Source organism: Malurus melanocephalus, unplaced genomic scaffold (genome assembly GCF_030028575.1).
Source record: "Malurus melanocephalus ecotype Western Australia unplaced genomic scaffold, MMel_1.1 scaffold_846, whole genome shotgun sequence".
Classification (NCBI taxonomy): Eukaryota; Metazoa; Chordata; class Aves; order Passeriformes; family Maluridae; genus Malurus; species Malurus melanocephalus.
The window spans coordinates 120381-143385 of record NW_026624078.1 but is presented as its reverse complement, the minus strand read 5'-3'; the positions used below and the strand labels follow the sequence as shown (position 1 = coordinate 143385).

At 46.6% G+C, this 23005-nt stretch overlaps 3 protein-coding genes and 1 long non-coding RNA gene across 6 annotated transcripts in view; 3 read left to right on the top strand and 1 right to left on the bottom strand.

Moving 5' to 3' along the window:
* The first annotated feature begins 6 nt into the window (after positions 1 to 6).
* RCAN3 (RCAN family member 3) lies at positions 7 to 7160 on the top strand. The gene is made up of 5 exons (XM_057385601.1): positions 7 to 73; positions 2909 to 3151; positions 4132 to 4305; positions 4507 to 4678; positions 5424 to 7160. The coding sequence occupies exons 2-5, from the start codon at positions 2957 to 2959 to the stop codon at positions 5630 to 5632; spliced, it is 750 nt and encodes a 249-aa protein (XP_057241584.1). The 5' UTR covers positions 7 to 73; positions 2909 to 2956; the 3' UTR covers positions 5633 to 7160.
* Positions 7161 to 10318: 3158 nt separating this feature from the next.
* Positions 10319 to 16513, top strand: NCMAP (non-compact myelin associated protein). Its single transcript, XM_057385602.1, has 5 exons — positions 10319 to 10507; positions 11071 to 11258; positions 15613 to 15707; positions 15837 to 15921; positions 16372 to 16513. Exons 2-5 carry the CDS (start codon positions 11236 to 11238, stop codon positions 16511 to 16513), a joined length of 345 nt encoding a protein of 114 aa, XP_057241585.1. The 5' UTR covers positions 10319 to 10507; positions 11071 to 11235.
* Positions 13180 to 19722, bottom strand: LOC130585212 (uncharacterized). Of its 2 annotated transcripts, none has more exons than XR_008966567.1 (3): positions 19527 to 19722; positions 16363 to 16532; positions 13180 to 13812 (listed from the first exon to the last, which is right to left on the bottom strand). It is a non-coding gene; the product is annotated as an uncharacterized LOC130585212 (long non-coding RNA). The 2 variants fall into 2 exon arrangements; XR_008966568.1 differs by lacking the exon at positions 13180 to 13812 and adding an exon at positions 15916 to 16152.
* A 270-nt stretch (positions 19723 to 19992) lies between these two features.
* Positions 19993 to 23005, top strand: part of SRRM1 (serine and arginine repetitive matrix 1) — a 17460-nt gene continuing 14447 nt past the window's right edge. Inside the window, exons 1-2 of one of the 2 annotated variants that reach the window (XM_057385593.1) lie at positions 19993 to 20103; positions 22463 to 22552. In XM_057385593.1, coding sequence (XP_057241576.1) covers positions 20083 to 20103; positions 22463 to 22552 — 111 coding nt within the window. In that variant the 5' untranslated portion in view covers positions 19993 to 20082. The remainder of the gene's footprint in view (positions 20104 to 22462; positions 22553 to 23005) is intronic. The other variant, XM_057385592.1, reaches the window with a different exon arrangement.

Sequence of the window (23005 nt, the reverse complement as noted above, 5' to 3'; positions counted from 1 at the left end):
GCTGCGCGCTCCCGCCGCCCCACACGGACACTGCGCGCCCCCGCCGCCGCCCCTCAGGCAGAGCCGTCCGCAGGTGAGATGAGCCCCGGGCCGTGCCGCGGGTGCGGGCGGGGAAGTTGTTTTCTTTCCCTGCAGGGCGGGGATGGAGGGTTTGGGGGTTTGAATTAAAGGATATTCGCAGCCCGGGCTCCGGCCCCCGCCCGGGTTTGTCCCGCCGGGCACTGACTGCGGGCGGGGGTGACCCAGGGCAGCTCCGCGGGGTCTGCAGGGTCCRGCCCCGGGTAAGGAACCATCGAGTGGTTCGGGTGTGAAGGGACYTTAAAGCTCATCCCATTTTCCYYCTTCCACTGCCYCACGGTGCCCCRAWMCCCGTCCAGCCTGGCCTTGGACATTTCCAGGGATCCAGGGGCAGCCACAGCTTCTCTGGGCACCCTCTGCCAGGGCCTCCCCACCCTCACAAAGAAGGATTTTTTCCTATCAGAGCAGATTTAGCTGTTCCTGTAGAAATTGTCACGCCGTTTGCAGCCCTTACATTCCTGAAGCCATGGGATGTGACTGTGAGCAAGCTGCTGGTCCAGAGGATGCCAAGGAAAACTCACCGGTGCTGCCTGTGCTGGTGAAGGACCAGAACTCCCCATGSCAGAAGCTGCTTTGCTTTAATTTCAGATGATTTTTCACCTTCTGTGGAGTTGGGAAGGGAGTTTATAAGTGTTTTCRTGTCAGCTGATGTTAAAATGATAAGCAGGTATTAATTCTCAGAAGAAAGGACTTAGTGAAAGGTTTGATCCCAGWGGCTTTAGTTCTTGGGATCCTTTAAATCGTGCTGGGTAAGGCTGTTAATCTGAAATCTAAAAGGAAGCAACTGGTCCAGTGGTTTGCTAATGAATATTGCAATGAAATTTTGCTTTCAAAATTAGGGTAAGAATAAGCTGGTTGTAATAAGTAACTGATATCCCCATTCATATCAGACAATTAATAAATAAGAACTTCTCACCTTTCCAAAGAGGTAAGTGAAGAAATTCTCTTTTAGGTGAAGCAGAACAGTTTGGTTGTTGCACTGATAATCACATTCCTGTACGTGTCAAGCCTGGAGTGTTTTCCTTCTGATTTTGATGTTTTCTAATAATTGCACCATAAAACAGTTCTGCCCAATCTGATAAAATGACACTTCTCACAGGGCTGGTTCTCAGTGTACTCCTTAATTAATATTCATMCGAGTCTTACCTGTCTCATCCTGATGTCAGGGGAGCTGTTGGATATTTTTGCATTGCTGAGTAACCAGGTGTTTTCAACAGATTTGGCTGAAGTAATGAAAAATTACTAATCCGAGAAAAAGATAGAATTAATCACGTAGATTTATCATTAAAAAGAACATAACTGTGATGAAATCTTAATTTAAAAAAGTAATATAGTTGCAATAGCTTTTCTAGCTTAGTTTTCTGTGCAGAAGCACTCTGTGTTGAGCCCTCCTACCTGGGTTTGGTTTAATGTCATTGCTGCTCTGACTTTGTTTTGTAGTGCATGAARCTCAGACAACCCCAATTTGACCAAATTTTGAGTTTCTTTGTGTGTTCCTTACTCTGTGTTTGATTCACCATTCACTGAAATATTTGAATTTACTTTACAAACTCTTTATTTTTTCTTTCTGCCAGTTTGGCTCTCTCCTTGTTTGAGCTCTCCCCGTTCTTTGGTCTGTCAGAAAAGCAGGTATTGGGAACAGTGTTTGTGGGTTGGGTGGTTTGATCCCTCAGGAATGTGGGATCAAACSCAGGACAAGGCTGGAATGTTGCTCWCRRTGCACCCAGAGCTTGGCTGGATGTGRGTGTCTGTCCTGGTGCTGTTTGGATGAGCCCAGATCTCCTCAGAGCCAGATGGTGCCTTTTGTTTTTACCATTTTGGTGCAATTTTGTTCCTTTTCTCTTTGCTCCTTGCATGAATCAGCAAGCACAAGAACCGAGGTTGCCATCAGTTCCCTGTTGTCTCAAATTTCCTCAATTTTCTCAAATTTCCATCCTTCCTGCAACGCTGAGGAGCAGAATTCAGATCCCCAGGTGTGTGCATGGCTTTGGGATGGTTTGGCTGAGGCTGTGACAGTGACTGACCCACTTAATCCCTCATTAGGCAAATATTCAAATGAGATCTCTGCCAATGAAACATAATACATTTACTTCTCTTTTTTTAGTGTTGTATCACTCTTTCCAAATCCTGATCTGGTGCAGTTGCACATTTTTCTCTCCCTTGCACTACAACACACAATGTGATAACCTCAAGAGTTTTGCAGGGATGAGTGGCAGAAGGTCCATTCCAGTAAAATATTTTTTTCTTGTATAAAAACTACTCTTCCTGATATTTTTTATTTAGACTCTTGCTTTTTTTTTTTATTTTTTTTTGCCTTCCTTGATGTGTGTACTCCTGGCTGTAGATACTCTTACCTAAGGGAAAGGCATCCCCCAGTGCTTAGGAGAAGGAAATTTCCTTTCATCAGGAGATTTGAGATTTTTGTTGGCTTGGAGTGGCTTTGGAGAGATGATTTCACTGTGTCCACGTGCTCCCATTGATGAAATAAAGTTGTATTTTCAAGGACCAGAGGACTGCTGTGGTTACACAGGAAATGGCTTTAATTATTAAATAAGGAATTGTTGCTCACTGTAAAGTGTGTCATGGAGAAAAGCTTCTAGAACAGTGCTGTCATTTTTGATTCATGTCAGAGTAAAGGGAGGAGAAATTGCAGTTTCTGGATGGGGTGATTTTATCTTCCTTTTGCTCGAACAGCAGAGTCCTCCCTCCATCCATCCATCCACATCAGGGGGATGTGGTGCAGCTGATTTGTGGGGGACACAACAAATTTCACGTGGATTCCTGGTGGTTTTTTGTGAAATAATTTGCCTTTTGGTGTTTTGGCTGGCAGAGCCCTGTTGGAAGCTGGCACCTGAGCAGGAGCTGCTGCGGGGGAAGGATGCTCAGGGATTCCATGAAGTCCTGGAGCGACAGCCAGTCCGACCTGTACAGCAGCGACCAGGAGGAGGAGGAGCAGATGATTTTTGGRGAAAATGAAGATGATTTGGAGGAGATGATGGATTTAAGTGATTTGCCTACCTCACTCTTTGCTTGCAGTGTTCACGAGGCTGTGTTTGAGGTAGAGGAGGAGAAGGTAASGGAGAAAGAGTGTGCTGTGTTCTCAGTGTGGCTGCAGCTATTGAACAGTTTTATCTGCATTTTCAGTGTATTAATGCACTTTATAACTGAGGGAAAAACCCAACCCAGTGTATTTTCCTGATAAGCTCAGAGCAGCTCGAGTACAGCTACCAAAGAGCAAATAACACCACACTTCTCTGCTTTTGAAATTGTTCATAGATGATAGTGCTGCTCCCATGGAAAGATCTCCTGATTATTATTATTTGTCTTTATCCAAACATGATGATACAACATCCAAGGGCAGATTTCTTACTGCATTTATACTTGGGGAAAAAAAAAAATCTGTAAATGAGGTCTCTTGTGGATCAGAGAACTGGTAAATTAATTGMATTTCATAATTGAAAATTATTAATTGGATTTCATAACCATGAAATTGATTTTCATGACAATGCAGTTACCAATCTTTAAAGAACTTGAAGATGAGAGTCAATGTTCAATAATCCATGGATTTTTTTTTCAATTTTTTTTAAAATTTTTGTGTTTACTTTGAAAGAGACAAAAATCTTGTATTAATAATCTTACTCATGCTGAGAATTTTGACATTTTCCTTAATTAATAAGTACTTTGGTTTATCTAATATAAAAATTACCTGCTTTGCAGAGTATTTTTGCAGATCCTTGATGTAAATCTTGTGCAAGTATCAGTGTTTTTGGAGACCTGCACCTCTGAGCAGCTCTCACTAGGTGGCACTTTGTGTATTCTGAGTTTTTTGGGCTCATTCACATCCGTTTGCTTTTGGAATACAAATTTAACCAGTGAGACAAAGCTGTGCTGCCCTGAATGTGAATTTACAAGCAGAGAGGGAGGTCTGGAGTGTGCAGGTTGAGGTGATTCAGGAAATGGATGAGATTTGAGAGAGGAAAGTGAAAGGAAAATGTTTTCTCATGGAGTGAAAATGTTMATTTTACATCTGGAGAATGTCTGTGCTTCCTCTAGGAAAGGTTTGAAGCACTTTTCACAGTCTACGATGACCAGGTGACATTCCAGCAGTTCAAAAGCTTCAGGAGGGTGAGGATAAACTTCAGCAACCCCGAGGCAGCAGCACGGGCACGGATAGAGCTGCACGAGACCGAGTTCAGTGGGAAGAAGCTGAAGCTTTACTTTGCACAGGTACAGCAGAACATAGGGCTGTTCTACCTCTGTCCCTTTTCTTTGTTCCTTTTTGGCCCAGGAGCTTCATTTGGGATGAATATCTGAAATCACCTTCAGCCTCGTTCTGCACTGAGCTGTCAGAATTTTAGGGAACAGTTTTGCYTTTCATCTTGAGCTGAGATTTATATTTGTCATTTCTGTCTCCTGGCTTTGCTGCAGGTGCAGGTGTCCAGTGAAATAGGGGACAAGTCCTACCTCCTTCCTCCACAACCTGTGAAACAGTTCCTGATTTCCCCCCCTGCCTCTCCCCCAGTGGGGTGGAAACAGAGTGAAGATGCAACTCCTCTGATCAATTATGACCTGCTCTGTGCTGTCTCCAAGCTGGGGCCAGGTAAGATATTTACCTACTTTTGTTTGGTACTTTAACTTCCTCAATAACCACTTTTGAAGTTATTTACTTGTCTTTCTGTGAGAAAAAACGGAGTCTCTTTTTTTGTCATGTTTTCTTATTGAATGAAATATCTATCACTTTTTTTCCTTAAGTAGTCAATTGATGGAAAGTGTAGCACAAGATTGGACTGTGAGGGAGTGACTCCATCATGTGCATATTTTGAATTTTGTCAGTCTCAGGATTAAGAAACACACAGGAAGAGAAGTTCAATCCCTTGCAGATGAGCAGCTCCAGCTATTAAGGATGTCTGGATGCCAATACAGACTTTTTGGGTTTAATCATCAACTTCTTTCTAAGTCTTCCTGGGAAATGTGGTGTTTTCTTTCTGTGAAAACAGGAAATGGGGAGGCTTGATGTGCTCAAATGCTTTTGTAGCTTTTAATTGACAAATGTCACATGAATATAGAGCACAAATGATGTCACTCAGAAATTCTGTGTTTGCTGCTTGTGTTCTGATGTCTTCCTGGGAGTTTTTTAAATGTCAATTAAAAGGTTGATTGTATTCAAAGTATGATGTAACTGATGCAGGGACTGTTGTAAATAATTTCAGAGGTTTAGTGGAGGGTGGAAGTTGAGCACATTACAGATGGSATGGGAATGAATGATAGGAGATATTAAGGAGTTTTTGAGATCAATGCCTTTCCTTGGGGATGTTTTTAACCTGACTCTTGCTGGCTGCTCTCAGGAGAGAAGTACGAGCTGCAYGCAGGGACAGACTCCACTCCCAGCGTGGTTGTGCACGTGTGTGAGAGCGAGACAGAGGAGGAGGAGGAGATCAAGAACCCCAAACAGAAGATCCTGCAGACGAGGCGCCCAGACCCACCCCCCACCATCCTGAGTGACTCCAAAGCCTTCGAGTGTGCCCTGGAGGTGGGGGGGACAATGCCCTGCTAGAGCTGAGCTGCTCCAGGTTGTACCAACACCAGGCACCCAACGAGTCCATGTGTTGCTGTCTGTGCTGCTGCTATAGGTCACAACAGATCTGACTTGTAGTTGTCTCTCATGTTCAAGATTTTGGATGCCAATGCTCTGAAAAGCACTTTAATTTTAGGGACTAGTCCCCCCTGAGTGTAGCAAATCCACCTGACTTGAAATAGTGACAGTTAGGGAGTCTGGYTGTGTTTTGGTTTTTTAAGGTGTTGCCCTTTCCTCTCTGTTGTACAGTGTGATGTTCCAAGTGCTGAAATAATCTCTTCCTGTCACGAGTGGGTTCCAGCAAGTTCCTTGTACAGCAGTTCAATGCTGGTCTGTCCAACAGCTTCCAGTAAATCTAGAGTTAAACACRAGTGAAATGCACTCTTTATGCTCAAATTCCTTGCCAGCTGAGGTGAAGGTGAACCTTTGCTTTTCTCAGAAATGCCAAGTGTGTGTTTGTAATTTGACATGAGGCACAAATACATGGATGGAGCTGAATTCAACAGGGAGGAGAACACCAGGGGAAGAACCTCAGAGTCTGTCACCAACACTCCTGYTCTGGTGCCTGTGGTGTGCACTGACACCTCATTAGGAGTTAATTAATTACAGYAGTAGAGTGAAATACGGATCCAGCTGTTGAATGCATTGTGTGTGATCCTCTGTGACAATCTGGGGATGTTTATTCCTCTCCAGTCCTTGGGACAGCCTCCACATACGAATAAATTCAGTGACTGTTAGGTGCTGGCAGGAGCTAAACCATCCAAGGRTTAATTGTTACCTTCTCCAGTCTGTTTTGTATTTTCAAAGACAATCAGTTGCCTGGCTTAGCCAGTTTTTATGCAGTTTCAGCCCTTGTTTGCTGTTTTTCATGAGGACCTTTTCTGTGTGGCCTCCTGTGTGTCTGACAGAGCATCTGCTGCTTCTGAGACCAGGATGCATCTTTTAGAATACAGATCTTTGATTTTGTGATCTTGTGTTAAGTGTTTTAGTAGGAGGAAAATATGCCTTGGTATAACAACACCTGCTCCTGTGCTTTTATGCTATTTTATAGCCTAACTTTTTTAGTCTAGACAGATTCTTCTTTTTTTCTATTTAAAAGGATAAAATGATTTGTGAACAAACCAGGCTGCTGATGTTCCTGTGTAGAAATCATTCCAAAATTCAGAATTTTCAGGCTCATTTCAGTGTGTTTCAGTTACACATGACATGCTTTGTGAACTTCCAAAAGTGTTTTCACTTGACTGACAGCAGGGGGCAAATGAATGGGCAGGGATTCTCATGGATGGGGAGRTTTTCAGCTCAGGATCCCTCCTGCCACCAGCTTCAAAATGGGAYCCTGCAGGCAGCTCCTTGCTCCAGAGGCAAGTACAAAGGTAGGGASATGGGGTTTGTCCATCTTGGCTCCACAGGTGTGGTGTTTATGTATCTCTTCAGGTATTAAAATCACTCCAAATCCAGCTTCAGTGTCTCACTGTTCCATGGTATTAAAACAGAAGTAAAAAAAAAACCAACAAAAACCTGTGTTATCCAGCAGGCTTGTGGATTTTTGAAATTCCAGAAGTCCAGTTTGGATTCTCTGTGGTGTTTAAATTTTTTAAATTATTTCATTTCTACCCCGGTGTAGAAGTTGCTGTAAGTAGGAGTAGGTGGAAAACATTCAGAAACAGTTTTCTAAGGAGAATCAAGCGTGACGTTGTTGATGTATAAATATGTAAAATGTGGAACAACATTCCAGCACTTTCCATTGTGTAAAGACACTTCGAATAAAACAATGCAGTGCCATTCACACTTGGGATTTTCACTGTGTTCCGTGCTGGACCGAGGTGGAGATGGGASATTTTTCGTGGTGGTGTCTGTTTGAATGTTCTTGTGGGCAGATGGGGTGGGAGACTCTGTGTGCCTGGAGGGATTTGGGAACCTGGCTCCTTGCAGGGACCACTCTGGGTGGGGAGGAAGAGCCAAAGCAAAGGCTTCAAAACATTAATTTAGCCATCCATCAATATCAGAAATTATTCTACTCCACTCCAGGGTTACGGCCTGCCTTGGAAAACAGAGCTCAAGAACCTCACCAGAACCTGTTAATCACTGACCTGCTTTCAGCAGCAGGCATGCACAGAGGCACCAACTCAGCCCTTTCTGAGCATGCACTTTGTATAAATAAATACCCCAAATTCCTTCACAACATTCTCCGTGAGCAGCAGCTGAAACRTGTGGTGTTCCTTTGTGTTCTGGAGTTACTGGGAGTACTTTGGGTTTATTTKATAATAGCTGAGAACCTGCAGTTGCAGCTCCTCATTCTGCCTTGACACTGAACTGCTTCCCMTGGAAAGATCCTGTACATAAAATTCCAATTGCTTCATTTATTCCCTGCAAGGTTTAATTTCCATTTTTTGTCTGGTTTTGAATTAGGGATATTTTTTAGCCCAGAACAGAAGATTGTTTTGTGAATCTTACTGGGTTTTGTGTATTTGCTCCACTGTAAATGTAAAACTTGCTAGGAGAGATTTGTGGTGTGGAAAGAGACCCCAGCCAAGCCTCATCCCCTTGGAGAGAAGCAGGGCAGGATAAAAGACTTTTCCAGTAGGTTTTGACCCTGAGATTTGAGTGAGGGTGACACAGAGCTGTCCCTGCCATCCCTCCCAGCTCCAGGGAGGGTTCACAGGCTCTAATTGTCTCCATAAAACAAGAGCAGGGCCCAGAAACAAACCGCGGTATTTTCAATGTTACCTAATGTGTTCAAATCCTGCTCTGAACCAGGTCTGTGCACTGGAACACTTCAGCATGCTCAGGCTTGTAAAGTTTCATTTCCCTGCTGAAGGGAGCATATTCCAACCAGCAGCAGCAGCKGGGTGAGGCAGTGGGAAAGACATTGTGGCAATCTGGTTTGCTCTTGCATAAACTATAAAAATAACTAATTCAGTGTCCTTTGTGGCTCTGTGCTGGCATCACAGGCACRGGAGCAGGGATTGGGAGGGCAGCCAGGCTGAGCTGAGCTCTCCTGCTGGGACAGGTCACCTCAGCTCCCTTCATCCCTCCCGGGGATGTCTGGTAATAATTTCTGAGGCTGGGGATGTGTGGAGATCACCGAGATCCTGGTTTCACAATACTGTTCCAAACTCAATAATGAATTTCTAGTTCTCTTGATATCTGCTGCAGTATCTGTTCTCTCTGTTCTCACTGAGACATTCCAGGTGAGCTGCAGATTAACCAGCAGTGTGTGAGCTGAGCTGGTGTTCCAGGAGCAGCCAAATCCTGCTCCATGGGTACATTCAGGGACATTTCACACCTTGTAAGGTTCTGTCCCTTCCTTAGGGGTTGGTAATGCTGCAGTGGGTTATGATTCAGAGTTATGCTTTGTCCTTTGATGTTCATTAACTGCATCAGGATTGTTCTGGAGCATCCCAGACTCTCCTCTGGTCCTCCTTTAATGGGATGAGCTCAGGCTTGATGACTGATGTTGGCAGCARAGCTTTCCCTGTAGCAGTGTATAAACTTGTGTATAAACAAATGTATTTCTGTATTTAACAGTGTATAAACCTGGGGTGTGGCTGGGGCTCACAGTAAAGGGTTACAAATTCAGGACCTGGTGAGGGACAAACCCTTGGCAAAGTCCCACCCTCCCTCTCTGCTGTCACAGAGGCTTTGAGAGTCCCATTTGCTTTTACTGAGCTTTTACTTGGCGTCCCTGTAKATGTTCACACCCCTCCTGAAGCGTCGTGGCAGGGACAGCATTTCATAAACAAAGGTGGTTTTAGTAGAAAGTGTGCAGAGCACATTGTGATGCCTGGAAACAATTCCACTGGGATTGTACCAGTTTTGGAGTGCTGTGTTCCAGTTCATCCCAGTGGGACCCTGTGAGTTGATTTTCTGAGGGTGATGTTTTGTACAGAAACTTTGAGGGTGTTTTACCCTAAAGCAGAGGGTGTCATCCTTTCCTTACACCCTGCCACAAGGGGAATGTCCTCCTTTAGGACAAAGCCATGGGAACGCTGCTCTTCCCAAGAAATGCACTGCAAGTGCTTATGGACCATCAGGATCCCCAGGTGCTGAGAGGCAGGGTTTTGTAAGGCAGGTTTTATCCTGTGTTCCAGGTTTATAAAGGATGTGGGTGATGTGGTTGTGGCTGCAGCTGGGGCAGCTGAGATGGAGGATGGGGGGAAACAGCTCCTGCACAGCAGCTCAGCAACCCCAAACCACAGATGGAACCTGGAATGAGGGCTGTGGCTTGTTCCTGTGGTTTTCTGGTTTCCCATGGGAGCAGCATCAGATCCAGACAGCGGACAGATCCCCTTTATGTGTSATTTCCAAAAGGAAAAATCCAGTGACTGTGGTCACACTTCTCCCCACTCATTCGTGGGAAATGCAGGATAAAGCCAACGAGGCACAGGTTAAAAATGAGGATTCCTTTCCAGTTTGATCCTTTTGATTCCACTGATGAGTGGACAAAACAACTCGTCCCATCTTTGGGCTGGATGTGCTTGGGATTCTTCTCCCGACGCGTCTGGGAGACCTCTGTGCATCGAGGAGCCGCAGAACCCGGACAGTTCCCAAAGCTTGTGAGAGCGGGGGTCCTGTCCCAGCCCCCTCCATCCCCCGCAGCCGCAGCCCCGCACGGGCCCGGGGAGGCGGCGCCGGGGGCCGGGCCGGGCTGGGCGGCCCCGGGGAGGCACCTGCGGCGGCGGGGCCGTGCCGGGGCTCCGGGAGCACCGGGCTCCCCGCGGCAGCAGCGGGGCTCGGCTCGGCGCGGTTCGGCAGCCCCGGGCGGGCAGGGGAAGGGGCAGGAACGGCGGGCACAGAGCTCCGCAGCCCCGGCGGGCGGAGGGAACCGGGAGCCCCGAGCCCGCAGCATCCTCCGTGAGTATCCCCGGCRGCAGCGCCGGCTGAGGGTCCGGGGTAGGAATCGCTCCTGAATGGGGATAAACGTGACCCTGCTGCCCTAAAGCTCTGTCACTTTGTGCCGCCGGTGCCAGCGGTGGCTCCAGCGCGGTTACTCCGGGGTTGTGTGCGAGGCACTGTGGAAGTACCACGGGAAACGCGAATTCTTTATCCGTAACTCTAAGCCAGAAATAGAGAGCAGATGTCCTCGCACSTTTCTGTGTTCCACTGGTGCTTGAGCAGCAGTTCCATTAATTTGGAACCTTTAAGGGACAGGATTGGGACTGGGACTGGTCTGGCGCGTTGTTTCCTCCCCGGAGAGAGGGAAGCCGGTGCGGCTGTTGAAAGCTCATTCCCTCGCTGGCGGTGTCCTTTCATCACTGGGGACGCTGAATCTCTTGTCCCGACTTATTCAACCCCAGCACTATAAATATGGGTTTGTTGGTTATTTGTGGTTTGTGGTTTTTTGTTTTTTGGTTTTTGTTGTTGTCGTTGTTGTATACTACTTTTTTTTTTTTTTTTTTTTTTTTTTTTCCCCCCAGTCTGCTGAGCAGCGTGCTGGAAAGGGCTGGCTGAGTAATATTTAACAGGAAAAGAACTGGAAAGCTCAGAGCATTGTGTTACAGTTCATTGAGTGTCTCCAGCACAGAACAAAACTACACTGCTTGCATTATTTGGGAACACGCTGAAGCTGCTGACAGGTTTGAATGGTGGTTTCTGGCTTTTCCCGGTAATTAACGTATTTAATGCTCCAGGAAGTCCTTGCTAAAGGAAGCGTAGCTTTTTGTAAACAGCTTTCACTGATGGGATGCATTGTGCTGGGTGGGCAGGAGGGGTTGGTTTAGTGGTTACAAACAGGACACAAAGGCACAGCAGCGAGCGGTGATTTCAGGGCCCCACAGAGTTCTTGTCCCTCTGTGGGGACAGGGCTGTGGGTKCCAGATTGGGGCACTGAGGGTGAGCTGCTCAGAGTGGGATCCCTGTGCCCAGCTATGGCTGATGGTGCAGTTACTCAAAGTAGGAAACCCACACGAGCCACCTCTGCCTTGGGATCTGTACAGGTGCTTGGAGGCATTCTCCTCCTTTCCAAATCAGGTTTTTTTTTTTCTGGGTAATATTTAACTGCTCATTACCCAGCCCTCCTTCCCAGGAACACACCAGAACATCACCAGTGAGCAGTGGGAAAAGCCACCTCATTCCAARAAAAYACCAGAAAAAAAMMCMMAAAAAMMMAAGCAGTTGCACCTTTTCCTCTTCRTTACAACAAGGTGGATCCTGTGAGAGTTCTCATTTGCCAGCTCTTGGTTACACCACTTGGAGTTGGTTAATTCAATGTCTGTGTGTACAGTCATAAGTAAAAAATGTAGAATAAGAGCTTTCTAATAATCACCCAAAAAAAGCTGCCAACAAAAGAAAACCTCCAGCATTCCTTCCAGGAATAAGCTGCAAAATTGTTCCCAGCTCTCTCTYGATACCTGATACATCATCTGTGTGCTGCATATAAATGGGAATTTAGTTTTAAAGTCTGTTTGAGCTGCAGAGCTTCAGCAGTGTGGTGATCCTTGGGGTGGGGGGGTTCCATTTTAAGTTCAAATCCTGGTTTTGTTGGATATTTCCCAAGTGTCTAAGGCGAGTCATCTGATCCCAGTGTGCCTTAGATCCTGGCCTGGAACCAGTGGGAAAATACCYCTGGCTTGTTTTGCTTCCATATCCTGCATGGGCAGCCCTACCCTGAAGGGTCTGGAGTGGTTTTAGGATCTGAACGTGGTGGAGTTCCTGTCGTGCCCATGAATAAGTGCATTCACACAAAAGCAGAGGAGAAATGTGTGTGGCCCAGAATTTTAAGGCAAAAAAAAGAGTCAGAATGGGGAAATTTGCAGTTCACAGTCTGGWTTAGATGCTGCTCCTGGGTGAGTCAATGACAAAAGTCTACCAAGTTCATATTTCCAAGCACAGCTTTAGAAATGAGGTTGTTCCTTTCCTGGGGTCCCGTGTCACTTCCTCACTTCTTGACACCTGTGGGAGCCCCTCTGACAACAGGAGCCAGGCAGGCAGAATTACGGGGTTTTTATATTTTTTATTTTTATATCTTATATTTTCTTTATTGTTTTCTATTTTGAGGAGTTTTTAACTGGTGCTGCTCCTAMACAAAACTGCCTGCAGTTTGTGCAACTTCCTCTGTCTTGGCAAGGCAATGAAGTGCTTTTAATGTGTGTTTTAACAACAGTTCAACCTGGGCAGCTCAAGCCAGAACCTGAGAAAATGCTTATGTAAAGGTGCTGCCCTGACACGGGGACACTCAGGCTCACACAGGGAGGGGCGTTTGCCTCAGGCCGCTTTCATCTTGGGCTTTTCTTTCCTCCTTCCTCCCTCTTCAGAGCCTCTCGAGTGAAATCCAGGCACGTTCAGGTCTCACTGAAGGACGYTGTGTTTTTATTACTGAAATCCCAGCTTGCCTCGATCCCTGGCAATGTTCCCAGGGATGCTGGGAAGGTGAGGGCAGGAACAACTCAGCTCCATGCAAACCCCACCTTTTCCCGGGTGAAAGCACTGAATCTGTGTGTGCTCCTACCCACACCTGCCTGTCCTGGCAGTGAGCTGGCTCTCCAAATCCAGCCATCCTGGAAAAACCCTCAAACAAAGCCCTCTGTTCCCTGTGGCCAGCTGCTGCTGACAGGTGAGCTCTGATCCCCATCTCCTCCCAAACAAACCCAGCYCAGCTCAGCAGGGAATTCAGCAGGGCAGGGGAGCAGGAAGGCTTTAGAAAAGGGGGCATTGCTGCCACTTGCCAGAACAACCTATCCCCTGTATCTGCCAAGGTGTTTGGGATGGAAACGTGCCCAAAGCTGAACTTTAGATGGAAATATTTCCAGCTCCATAATGTGGGGATGCAAAAATAACCAGCAGTGTGGAGAGTGAGGGTGAATGAGAGGCTCTCAGCCCAGGCAGGTGTGTGTGCACAGGGGGAAGTGCAGCCCTGTGTCATGGACAAAGAATGTYCTGTGATTACTGTATCAAAGTCCACTTCTTCTCCCTTGCTGAAAGGCTTTTATCCAGACCTCTTGATTTTCYAWACGTTTTTCTAACCAGAGTAGGATCCAGSCTGAAAACCGGTAGGTTCCCATGGATTTTGCTGGGCTTTGCTGGGTCTTTCCTGCAGCAGAGGCTCRGTCAGGTGTAACCTGCTGATTCACRGGGCAGGAATGGAGCTGGGACTCCAGGTAAGAGCAGTTCTGGCACCTTCCACCCTGGCTGGAGACACAGACCTTGGACCTCTTGACTTGCTGCACAAAGCAGAAAAACCTGAAGCTGATGCATTTTTCAAACTGCACCTSAGTTTGGTGCACCCCGTTGGTAAATTAATCCTTTTTGTAAACAGGCGGCTTCACTATAACAATGAACATTCTTTGGGTCTGGGTGACTCAGGCACAAACAGCTCCCCACTCCCAAGGTGGTTTGACCCAGAGGGAAGCAGGAATATTACACGGCTTAACAGCAACATATCCAGCCTTATTTATCTGGGGGTTTTATTTTGGTAGCCAGAGGAGGAGAAAAAAGCTTCTCTAGGTCTGGCATTTGTACTTTTCTAATCGGGAGGTGAGAGTTGGATGTGGCATTTTCTGAATGATGCCCATAGTCAGAACATTTGCTCAGCTTTTCCCAGCCTGGAGAGTTTCTTGAGCTGGTTGGGGAGACAGGAACAGCCATCCCTGAGCTCTGGTGCCTTCCAGGTTCCTTTGAGTGTGGGTGAACCCTGTGCTGCACAATAGGGCTGRGCAAAGTCTGAACACAAAATATTTCAGCTGATGCTCCTGTTGCTGAATTAACTTGGCCTCGGCTAAACAAAGGAATCATTCAGTCACAGGAGAATGACCCAGTTGCAGGCTTGGGGCAGAGTTATTTTGGTTTTCAGATTAAAAGRAGAAAACCAAACTTTTAACTTGAGGGGATTGAAGCATTTGCTGAATGGCCCTTGCAGTTCTGATCCTACACCCCAGTGAGAGAACAACCACTTCCCTTCCTGTTGGGTCCTGATCCCTCTCATTCCTCACTGACCTGCTCCAGGGATTTTTAATTGCTATTAATTTTTATTACCAACTGATTCACACGTAATTATTCCTGGCTGTTGTGTATCTTGTGCTGTGTAAAATTAAAGACACCATGCCTGCTTGTACTGGGCAGMATCTGAAGTGGGAAACTCAGCTCCATATCAAGAGCTGAAGAATAATTTACTTTTCAGCAGACAGTTGGAGTGTCTGAGCTCTTTGGGGCTGGGAGCTGAGCTGGTTCCAGGGGCTCTTTGAAGTGGTGCTCACACCCCTCYCAGGCTGAAGGAGCCCTTTAATGGCTCAGGTTTCCAGGGACACTTGGAAAACCCTTATAAAACCAGCAAACATCCAGGCTGCTCTTTCCAGATCCACAGTTTTACCCTCCAAAACACGGGCACATTTTCAGCTGTGCCCTTGGAAGTTTATCCACTTCCAATAACAGACCTGAGCTGCCACTGGGCTGAACTCACARCCTCCTGTCACAGCCACGTTGCAGTATCCCTGTCAAGGGCTGCAGTTTGTCCTTTTGGAGCTTCATCTCAGGGGTTAAATGGTTTTTCTTCTCCGTGTCAGATGAGTGAAGTTCCTTTAAATTCCATTTTATAATGGGGTTTTTAGACCTTTCTGTGATGACTTTCCCCCTTCCCTCAAGATTTATTCACATTCATTTGCTCAGTGATCTGAATCTCAGAGATGATAATCTAAAAGCCTAAAGCATTTACAATATATATTTATCCAAAACCTGTATAACAGCAACAATGCATTATTGTGTTGATATCATCTTTTATCTCATTAACACCGAACTGGGGATATTTTGAGGCAAATTGCACAAGATTGTACCAAAATTTACATTGCACCAATTTCCACTCCTTCAGCACAATGAAAATGTGTTTCCATCACAATGAAAATATGAAGAGCCCCAGTTCAGCAAGCCTGTGTGTGGTAGGCCCTGAGCCTTTAGTGGACATTTGCCTAATTATCACTACAAAWTTCAGGTTGATATTTTATTAATTCACTTTTTTTTCCCCTCTGTAGCAGACTCAAGATGACGACGGCCTCACCACTGACCAAYAACACTCAGCTCTCAGTGAATGTGACCACAAAGTCTCAAGAACAAAGTCTCTATCAAAGTAAGGAAAAGAGTGGGGTGGTGGCTTTTTTTATTTTTTTTTTAAGTGGACTTTGAACTTATCAAACTTCAAACACTACAGTGACAACTTTGTAAATATGGCTTTTTTCCCTTCCTGCTTCTCTCCCAGGCTCTGGAGCAATAGTTGCWGCCATCGTGGTGGGGGTGATTATTATTTTCACAGTGGTTCTGCTCATCTTGAAAACATACAACAGGTACATGGCCAAGTGCTGTAGTCACCAAGTCAAACCAAGATGACCAAAGTCTCAATTCTCAGCTAACAGAGCATTTCAGGGCTTGTTGCTGAACATTTCCAGGAGAATCTAAACCCTAAAGTGCTGATTGCAGTGTCCTCAATCTCACCTTCAGTGCTCTGATTGGATCATTAGGAAGCACAGAGAGGTCCTTGATGGAGGCTGCCTGGTGGGAGCTCTTTTTAGGGATTCCTGTTGATGCAGGGAAGCTCTGAGTGCTGCCAGAGGGGAGCTGATTTCTCACTCCTCAGAGCTCACACGCTCTGGAAGAACTTCCCATTTGGTATCTTTGGCATGAAATCCTGACTTGGTTTGACTTTGAAGTGACTGGGTTGTGTGGGAATGTCCCCCCAAAGTCCCCATGGCAGTGCCAGCTCTGSTGAGTGACAATTCCCCTCTTACCTTTGGCAGGCGAATGCGAGTGCGGCGGGAGCTGGAACCCAAAGCCTCCAAGCTGGCAGTGCCACCTCCCCTGGGSCACAACAGCCACAGCCTGTGCCAGCAGCCCACGGTGACATTCATCCCTGTGGACATCCACATGCAGAGCAGGTAACTGGGAATGCTCRTCCTCCCTGTGAGAGAACAGATGGAATTGTTATTGCCGTGGATCTGGGACTCCTCAGCAAAGCTGCACTGGGAACAGCAAGGAGCTGTCATTGTAGAGTGTAATTCATGCTGAGATTGCTTTTGGGGAGCAAAAAGAAGAGGTCTGGAYATTTTTTCTCTGACTGAAATAACTGGTGGAGGTCTAGGAATCATCGGGAAGACAGCAAGGCCTCTTCTGAGTCTGGAGAAACCAAGAAGAGAAGATGCCCAGATTTTTTGGAGCTTTTGCTTCCTCAGAGACTTTGAACTCTCTCTGTTTTGCTGATAAACAGGAGGCAAAATCTGATAAACAGGAGGCAAAATCTGGACATGCCCCAAACTCAGGTTGGACCTGAGTTTGTTACGAGTTACATGAAGCAGGTTTGTGGTTTGTTTTATACATTATGGGTAGTACAGGAGGTATCAAAATTGTATTTATCGTTACTCATATTTCATGTTTCTAATGCCACATATGTATGGGTTGAAGAAAAAAAAAAGTTACTTTTTATTTTCAAGTATTTTTAAACTATTTCTATAAACCCTGTAACTCCATTTCCAAAGGAAATCAGTGTCTGAGGTTTTTCACTCTCAAGAACTCARGTTCATGGCTGGAGCTGTGTTAGAATGCTTTGTCTCACACAAAATCTGAGATCTTTAATTGAAAAAATAAGCATAGAAATATAAAAGATCAGCTTGGAGAAAGCAAGGGAAGCTTTGTGCAGCCCCAAAGTGCCACTCACCCTGCAAGGCTTTGTTCTCTGGTGCAGCCCAAGTATTTGTAACAATTTTTTCTTCTCAAAACCAGCCCAAAGCGAGGTTGTTTTGCAAGTGAGAGGGCTGTGGGTGTGCAGCAGTGGCACAAAGGAATTCCCAGGGAYACTCAGAGCCCACTGGGTGGGAACACAGAGCAGCATTGTCAGACACTGAGTGCAGATTGTGTAAGCTGACAGACAGGATCAGGAAAAAGCTCAGGAGTTAAACCCCAAGTTTAACTTGTGGAAGCAGCTCCAYTCCTTGGCACACACAGCTGGGATTTCATGGAATCACTCCCTGCAATGGTTGGACAGAGCAGGAATTTACTGTTGTCTCACTGAATGGATCAGAGAACCTCCAGCTTTAGAGCTTTTTGCCCTGCAGCCCCTTCCCAACATCCCTAAACCCCATCAGGTGGAGAAGGACTGGAGATTTTATATTTTGTATTTCCTCCAATAAACTTGGATCTCTTGAACAGATCAGTTTTACAAACCAGTATTTTTTGTGTGTGTGCAGAAACTAAATTCAATTACTTTGCATTTTTTTTTTGCCTGAAACTGAAGCACAGTTTGGATTCCAAACCAAATATTGAGACAGCTGTTTGTGAAGTTTCTGAATCTCCTTGTAAATATTTCACTTGTACTGGTTCTCTAACTTATTTTTGTGGCAGAGGTGATGGATTTAATCACTCAGAAGAGACAGCAGAAGCAAATCTCATTTTTTTTTCCAATATAAAGGAGTTGATTTTCTGTTCCTATCTCTGGATGTTCTCTGTTCCACRGTGCCAAAATCAAGATTTTTAGGAAAGATAAGCCCATCTCACTGTTGTTGTTTTTAACATCCCCAGCCAGACCTACTTCTACCAAATTTTGTTTATTTTTCCATGTGCTTCATTTCAAGCCAACAAAGTTCACAAGCAGAATAAGCAGAACTACTGCAAGCAGCTCCAATTTCACAGAATTACTATTCCTGGCAGCAGAATTGGCTGCTCTGACCACACCAGCACTGCTATGGCTGAAAAATTCAAATACCACTAAAWTTTGCCTCAAATTGGCACCTCCTGGGAGGCCCCACAACCCCTCCTGGCAGCAAAACCCAGAGCTTGTGCTGAGCAAGCAAAATCACCTCCTCAAGAAACAAAAATCCCCGCATTGTGCAATTTGCTGGGGATTTGAGTTTTCCAGGAACAGTCCCACACTCCCCTTGCCCTGGTAACAGCAGCCTTTCATTGCTGCTTCGACCTGCCCTGACTCAGCCTCCAGGTTCCAATTCCAAACACTCAGATTTTGGGAATGCTCCCCTTTAGCTGGCCCTCACAAGACTCAGTGGGGTTTTTTTTGCTCCTAAAAGTTCTGGAGTATCTTCAGCAGGTCGGATTCTTCAGACTGAATTATATGGACGCAAGCACACTGGTGAAATGTTTAATTTTTCAGTGCTGGCTAAGTCCTGATCCCAAAACTCARCTTTTCCCCTTTATTTCCATTCTCCTTATCCCAGCAGAGAGCACGGAGCTCCACCTAGTGTCCTCCTGCTTTACCACGGGTTCTAACTCTTGTTTCTCAACAAAAACATAAAACAATTCCAACTTTAGCTATCACCTTTAYAAAATTCCCTCATCCAYGGTGCCAGGACTGTTGAGGAGCTYARTCGAGCACTGTGCCAAGTTTGGCCGTGCAAAACTCAGATSASTGCAAGTTTAAGGAGATAAAATGTGWGAATGACCCTTGGGTTTTATTCCTGAGTCCCAGAATGAATTTATTTCCCAGAACACATCTGTAATTCAGTCCATAAGGAGCCACACAGATGAATGACCCACACCAGTCACACGAGGTTGTTGTTAGTGGAATGGGGTGGAGAGCTCATTACTTGTCCTCAGGACAAAAAGGACAAGGAGCTGCTGGAGAGGGCCAAAAAGAGGCCCCAAAGATGATTTGGGGTGTGGAGCATCTCCCTGATGTGGAAAGACTGCGGGAGCTGGGCCTGGTCAGTCTGGAGAAGGGAAGGCTGAGAGGGGATCCCATCAATCCATAAAATATCCCCAAGGGGTGTCAGAGGATGGTGCCAGGCTCTGTTCAGTCACAGGACAAAGAGCAATGGCTATGAACCGAACCACAAGGACTTCCACCTCAACATGAGGAAGAACTTCTTTCCATGAGGGTGGCACAGCTCTGAAACACTTGCCCAGGGAGGGCCTGGAGCCTCCCTCTCTGGAGACACCTCAAACCCACCTGGACGCGTTCCTGTGTCMCCTGCTCCAGGTGACCCTGCCTGGCTGATCGCCAAAGGTCCTTCCAACCCCAATTATTCTGTGATTCTGTGACCTTTCCAGAGCCCTGCTATGCCGGGAAGGAGCCGAGGTGCCGTTCCGAGGGCTGCAGCGGCTGTGCCCTCACGGAGCGACCCCGCAGCCATCACTGAAGGAACCGCGGCAGTGAGGGCGCCTCAGATCTCGCGAGATCTCGGCATCAGCAATGAGTGCAAGGGCCGAAATCTCGCGAGAGCGGGATTCACACGCCCGCTCACCCCCGCGCCCGCCGCCAAAGGACGCGTCTCTCTGATTGGTCCCGCCGCGGTGCGCGCGCCGACCCTCCACCAATCGGCGARGCCGCCGGTGGCGGGGGGTGGGGAAACCCCGCGCGGCGCGCGCCTGGCCCCGCCCACCCCGCCGCGCGCTCCTCCCGCCTCTTCCCTCCCTCCCTCCACCCCCGGCACGGCTGAGGGGGCGCGCGGTGCACGCCGGGACGGCAGCGCGCGCCGCGGCCGGGAGGAGGCGGAGGAGCCAAGATGGACGCCGGGTTCTTCCGCGTAAGTGCCGGCCCCGCGGGGCCCTGAGGGCGGGCGGGCAGCGCGGCGGCCTCCCCGGGGCACAGGGGGACCCACCCGGTCCCGCTGCGGGCCCGCGCTGGACCTGCGCTACCCCGCGCGGCGCCGCCGTGCCCCCCCGCCCCCGCCCTGCGCAGGCTCCTCGCCGCGGAGAAAATGGCGGCGGGAAGAGGCCGCGGCGGCGCGGCCCGGGCGGAGCGGGGGGGAATCGAGCGGCTCCGGGCCACGCTCGGTACGGGGGGAGCTCAGCGGCCGCTCCCGGGGCTGCGCTTCCCCGGCCAGGCCCTGCGCCGGGCCCTGAGCGGCACCGGGCCCGGAGGTCCCGACCCACGCGGGGTCGTGTCACCGCTGCGACCCCCGAGCTGAGGGGGAAGGGAGAAGGGGCCGAGGAGTTCTGGGGGACAAACCTGATTTTGTGMTGTTCACGTTCTGTAATGTCCACGTTCAAAGTAAATAAACAACCCTGCCTCTATTTTTGGAGAGATTATTCAAAGGTTGTTAAGTGTGTTCGAAGCAAAAAGAATTTAACCTTTATTATTAGGTTAGTATTTTATTTTTAATCATGGAGTTTTTTTTCTCTTCTTACAGCTGTGCTGCATTTTCTGCAGGAACCATTAAATTYTACCCAGGGCCTATTTCTTCTCAGCTTCTTCTTCCATTAATTGGAATGACCTTATTTTGGAGGGYTCTGTGATTATTTTGAAATCCAATTTAAATTTTCAAGATCCATTCATTTGTTCAGCCTATATTATTTTCATTACCTGCAGCTAGGATGCTTTTWAACCATGGCAGCACACATAACCCTTCCCTTAGTTCAGTTTTGTGTTCATGGACTAACTTGAGAAGAATAATTGCAGATTGAATCTMTACTTGTTTTAATGCAATTGTTAAAAGGGTTTCAAATCAGGTAGTTGGATAGACAGCAGGATTACTGGGGTTGAAAACATTGAGTTAGAAATGTAATTTTCTGTTAAACTGGCCTGTGGAAGGTGGTATTTTATAAAAGCAAAAGCAGCATGGCACTGAAGTGGGCCTGTGAACAGCAGTGTGGTTTTATTCTGGATTCAGGAGCCAAATGTGAAATGACAGAAGTGCAGCAGAGCAGCAGTTTGGACTCCCCCTATCAAGAAACCTCGTATTTATAAGTCTTTCAGTTCTTCACACTTCAGTGAAGTTTCAGTGCAAATTATTTTGTCTGTCTTTAAATTCCTGTAGCCCTGTGCTCTGGCCTGCTCCCTTTGCTGCTTGCCACGTGTTATCAACAGGGTGCAAGAAACTTCCTTTCCATTTCCCTTCTGAGTTGTGAAAGAATTAAAATCCYAAAAGAACATTAAATTGTTGAGTGAACTGGCAAGTATYRTGCATTTTTCACAATCCAYGCAGCAGACTGCAAATWYTRTAAAGAGTTTTAATCCCTGTAAGTGCCTGTGCCACAGAGTTTGGGATTCCCATGCTCTGGAATAGCAAAGGGGAATGTCAGTAGATTGCTCCATTTCAGTAACTGTTGACTTTGCAATGTTATGTTGGTAATTCAGGTGTTTTCTCACCTGGTTTTTCTTATTTATTATAATTTAATTCCTTGACAGTTTATATTCTTGCTCGTAGAGAACCCCTTTCTTCCATGCATTGTGAATTACCTCTATTGAATTCCATGTTTTCCATCAGTCACACTGGTTTCCAGAATAAACTTCCCAAACTGTGGGTTTGTCCTCAATCCTGAGCAGCCCATCAGGATTTGGATGCAGCTCTGCATGTCCTTAAATTCCTGCCTGGTTCTGTTTACTTCYCTACCAATAAATTTTCCAGAATTGGACTTCCAGGCCTTTCCCTCCCAAATGAATTAACCTAGAGTTTCTGCCCATGAAAGACGAGTGAGTTGGTGAACTTTTAACAGAGCAGGATCAATAAAATGTATTCTTTGTACTTGCCTGCTCCCTGGGGCTGCTTTGCCTCAGAGAAACTGCCCAAAGGTTTCAGAGGTGTCACTGTAAGCAAACAGTTTTTGGACAGAGGAAAACCACTTTATTCCTGTTACATGGAATTGATAAAGCCTTTTCCTGGCAGTTTGATGCTGTTAATATTTTAATTTGTGGGCAGTGCCAGGGGGGTTGTGATAGAGGTGGCACTGTGGGGCCCAGCAGTTGCTCACCCCAAAATCCTCAGCACTTGGTGAGAGCTAAAATTGAAAAGCACCTGGAAAAGCTTATTTTGCCTGGAATAAAAGATAAAAACCAGTCTTACAGATTGGTTTCACTGGTGCACTGTGCATAGGTGTGGGAAAATAATACTCAGAGGTGGTTGAGTGCCCTACAGGCTGAAACTGTTGTTTGCTGTGCTGCAGGGAACCAGTGCAGAGCAGGACAATCGCTTCAGCAACAAGCAGAAGAAGCTGTTGAAGCAGTTGAAGTTTGCAGAATGCTTAGAAAAGAAGGTAAGTGGGATGGGGGAGATAGGAAGGGAGACACACCAGTCAAAAAGAATTTTCAGTGGACTGAGTGTCAGGTGGAACACAGAGGAATGTTTTCCCTAAAACCATCCTGGAGGATATTGGGAATGTCTTGAGGAGCATCAGGTACAGCAGTGATGTAAATGACCTGCTTATAGTGTTAAATATCACCAGTAGGCTTTCGTGCAGCTTCASAAGTTTTCCAGCAAATATTGATTCATTTGGAATTCTAAGCATTCTTAAATGCAGCTCCTGAAATTGTTGGAGTCTGGTGGRCAGGGGAAGTGGTGAGCCTGGATCAAGACTTGCTTTATCATTCAGTTTCATTTTGTCATTTCCTCGGGAGTGACCAATAAATCATGCAAAGTACAAGTTTCACTTTGTTTTTTTTCTCCTCTCCTCTGGCTGTTGTTAGAGTTTACTAGAAATTTGCAATGT